At 52.1% G+C, this 2,445-nt stretch overlaps 1 protein-coding gene across 1 annotated transcript; it reads left to right on the forward strand.

Annotated features, from left to right (window-relative positions):
- Positions 1-143: 143 nt before the first annotated feature.
- Positions 144-678, forward strand: H257_16918 (hypothetical protein; the record flags this gene model as incomplete). Its single annotated transcript, XM_009845531.1, has 2 exons — positions 144-343; positions 480-678. The coding sequence occupies 2 exons, from the start codon at positions 144-146 to the stop codon at positions 676-678; spliced, it is 399 nt and encodes a 132-aa protein (XP_009843833.1).
- Between the last annotated feature and the right edge of the window lie 1,767 nt (positions 679-2,445).

Below are 2,445 nucleotides of genomic sequence, written 5' to 3' on the forward strand. Positions count from 1 at the left end.
TCTGTTTAGGTTAAACTTTGGATGGTTTTAGGAGCTAAAACAACGGGCAAAATATGTGAAAAGCACAATACATGCTTATACTCTTATTCGTAGGAATATTTCACTTCGTCTGCCCACATTCCATTTGCCTTGGATTTGTCTTGATGTTCGACTACGAGAGTCCGTCCCACCCGTTTTTGATCCTCGCTCAGCGATTAAGCCGGACCGATGGGAAGCGTGTCGTCATAATCGACAACGCCTGCAACATCCAAAACTACTGCATGCAACGAGAGCCCTGGATCTTTCGAAACATTTGGTTCCTCGTGGATCGACTGGACTATGCAAACCACATCAACTGCTCCAGGTATTGATCACATTCCTCACAGACTATTCTAAACCTAGTGAAGCGGGTACTTCATAGACAATTTCCCTTCCTACGCTAAAATATCTACCGTCTTGGCTGAAGTGTACAATTCATAACTCGCGTCAGTTGTCGTAAGCTGCGGGTACATGAGGAGAGACAACTTCATGCTGTTCATTCAACACTACATGGCAACGTTAAATCACCGTCGAGTCAACACGATTCAAGTGGAATGTCAAGTTCGAAGCAGCTTTAAGTCAGCCCAATGGCAAGAACTCAACGCGATGCTGTCGGAGATGCAAGGCGCCATTCAACCACCCGCGACACAGCGACCGTGACAGCCACAACACCGTTGCAAGTTGTGTACACTCTTCAATTAATACGCATTACAGACCAAATTCAATGCACACCATCAGTTAGGATGTGCTGCCCCGGCTGGGGCATGGAGGATTTTTAGGATAGGTGTGGAGTGTAGTGGGGATAATCGGAAGTGTCTATTCTCATCTTTACTCCTACTACTACTTCAACTGCTATTTATACCGTCTATTCTCGCCATCTTTGTCCGACATCTTAACTACTCCCCCCTCCATACTGAGGCTGCCCCCAGCCTCCCATTTTTCTACCTTGAGGACAAAACCGGGTTCCCCCGGAAAACCTCCTCTGGGAAAGCTTTCAACGCTCCAAAACCCAGGCTACAGTTCACGATATGGCACCACATACTCGCTGCTTGGTTTCGATTGCTCCCATTCCCATTGCTTGAGTGAGATGAACTGCCATCCTTGTCGTCCTTCCACTTCTACCATCGGGATCATTTTTCCATTGCGGCCCCGGATCAACTTCCGCTGTCGAATGCCCATCTCGTCTGCTTGGTGCTCGCTGTTCTCAACCTCTTTGTGTCGATTCGCCGCTGCCTGCTGTCGCATACTTCGTCTTACTCTAGTTGTTTCCACCGGCTCTAGTTCTGTCCCCACGACCGGGCGAAGCTCCACCACCTCTTCCGTCTCCGGCCAGGGGTCGTCATCCGTCGTCGCGTCCACTTCGATATCTTGCACCATCGTCGAGAGTATTTGGTCGTCCGAGAAATACGGGACACATGAGGACGAATGGACGATGCGTGGCTGTCCGTTCCATGCACACATGACTTTCCAGTTGTCAAACCCTGCATCGGCTTCCAGACGGGCTGGGCCTCGCCACCGGTGTCTCAGCTTGGACAAACCCTTGCCTTTGGCTGGATACCAGATCCACACGTACAATCCCTTCCGCAAGCGAAACTTGTATTTGACTTTCTTGTTGAACTGGACAGCCATAGCGCGTTGCGATTTCTCCAACGCTGCCTTCGCGTGCTCCCGTATCTGCTTAGTAGCTTTCAGACATCGCTTCACCCACGGAGTGATATCCTCGCTCGCCTCGTTCCCCGGAAAATTCAGATCGCTGGGCATCCGTCCTTCCCGTCCCATCATCACATGGTGCGGCGCAAATCCAGTCGACGCGCTTACCCCGCTGTTGTAGGCGTCGGTCAGAATCGGCAGCCACATGTCCCAGTCCGTTGTTGATTCGTTTGCAAACAAACTCAGCATGTCCTTCACCGTCTTGTTGAACCTTTCTACCAGTCCCATGAGCGCCGGGCGGTAGGCTACTGGATGCAGCTGCTTGATTTGACACAACTGCGTGAACTGTACCATGACGGCTCCCATGAATTCACTGGCTCGATCCGACATCAATTCCCGACAGGGGCCAAACACACAGACAACGTGGTTCCAGAGCGCCTGCGCGACAGATTCAGCGCTCTTGTTTGACATGACTACCGTGACTGCATATCGCGTGACATACTCGGTGAACACCGCCACGTATACACCCCCACCGGCTGTTGTGGGGTAGGGTCCTTGCAAATCCAAGGCCCACCGATCACATACTTCTCCTACTGTCACTGGCCGAAGGGGCGGGACAATATCCGCAGTGCGCATTTTTCGCGTGCCGCAGTCTCGACAACTTCGGCACCACTGGGTCACGACTTTCCCCATTTCCGGCCACCAGAACTTTCGCTGCAGCCGCGCCAATGTATGCTGCGTGCCGGCGTGGCCCCCCCAAACGGACCCATGGGCTTC

This window comes from Aphanomyces astaci (assembly GCF_000520075.1).
Source record: "Aphanomyces astaci strain APO3 unplaced genomic scaffold supercont1.94, whole genome shotgun sequence".
NCBI classification, from domain to species: domain Eukaryota; phylum Oomycota; class Saprolegniomycetes; order Saprolegniales; family Verrucalvaceae; genus Aphanomyces; species Aphanomyces astaci.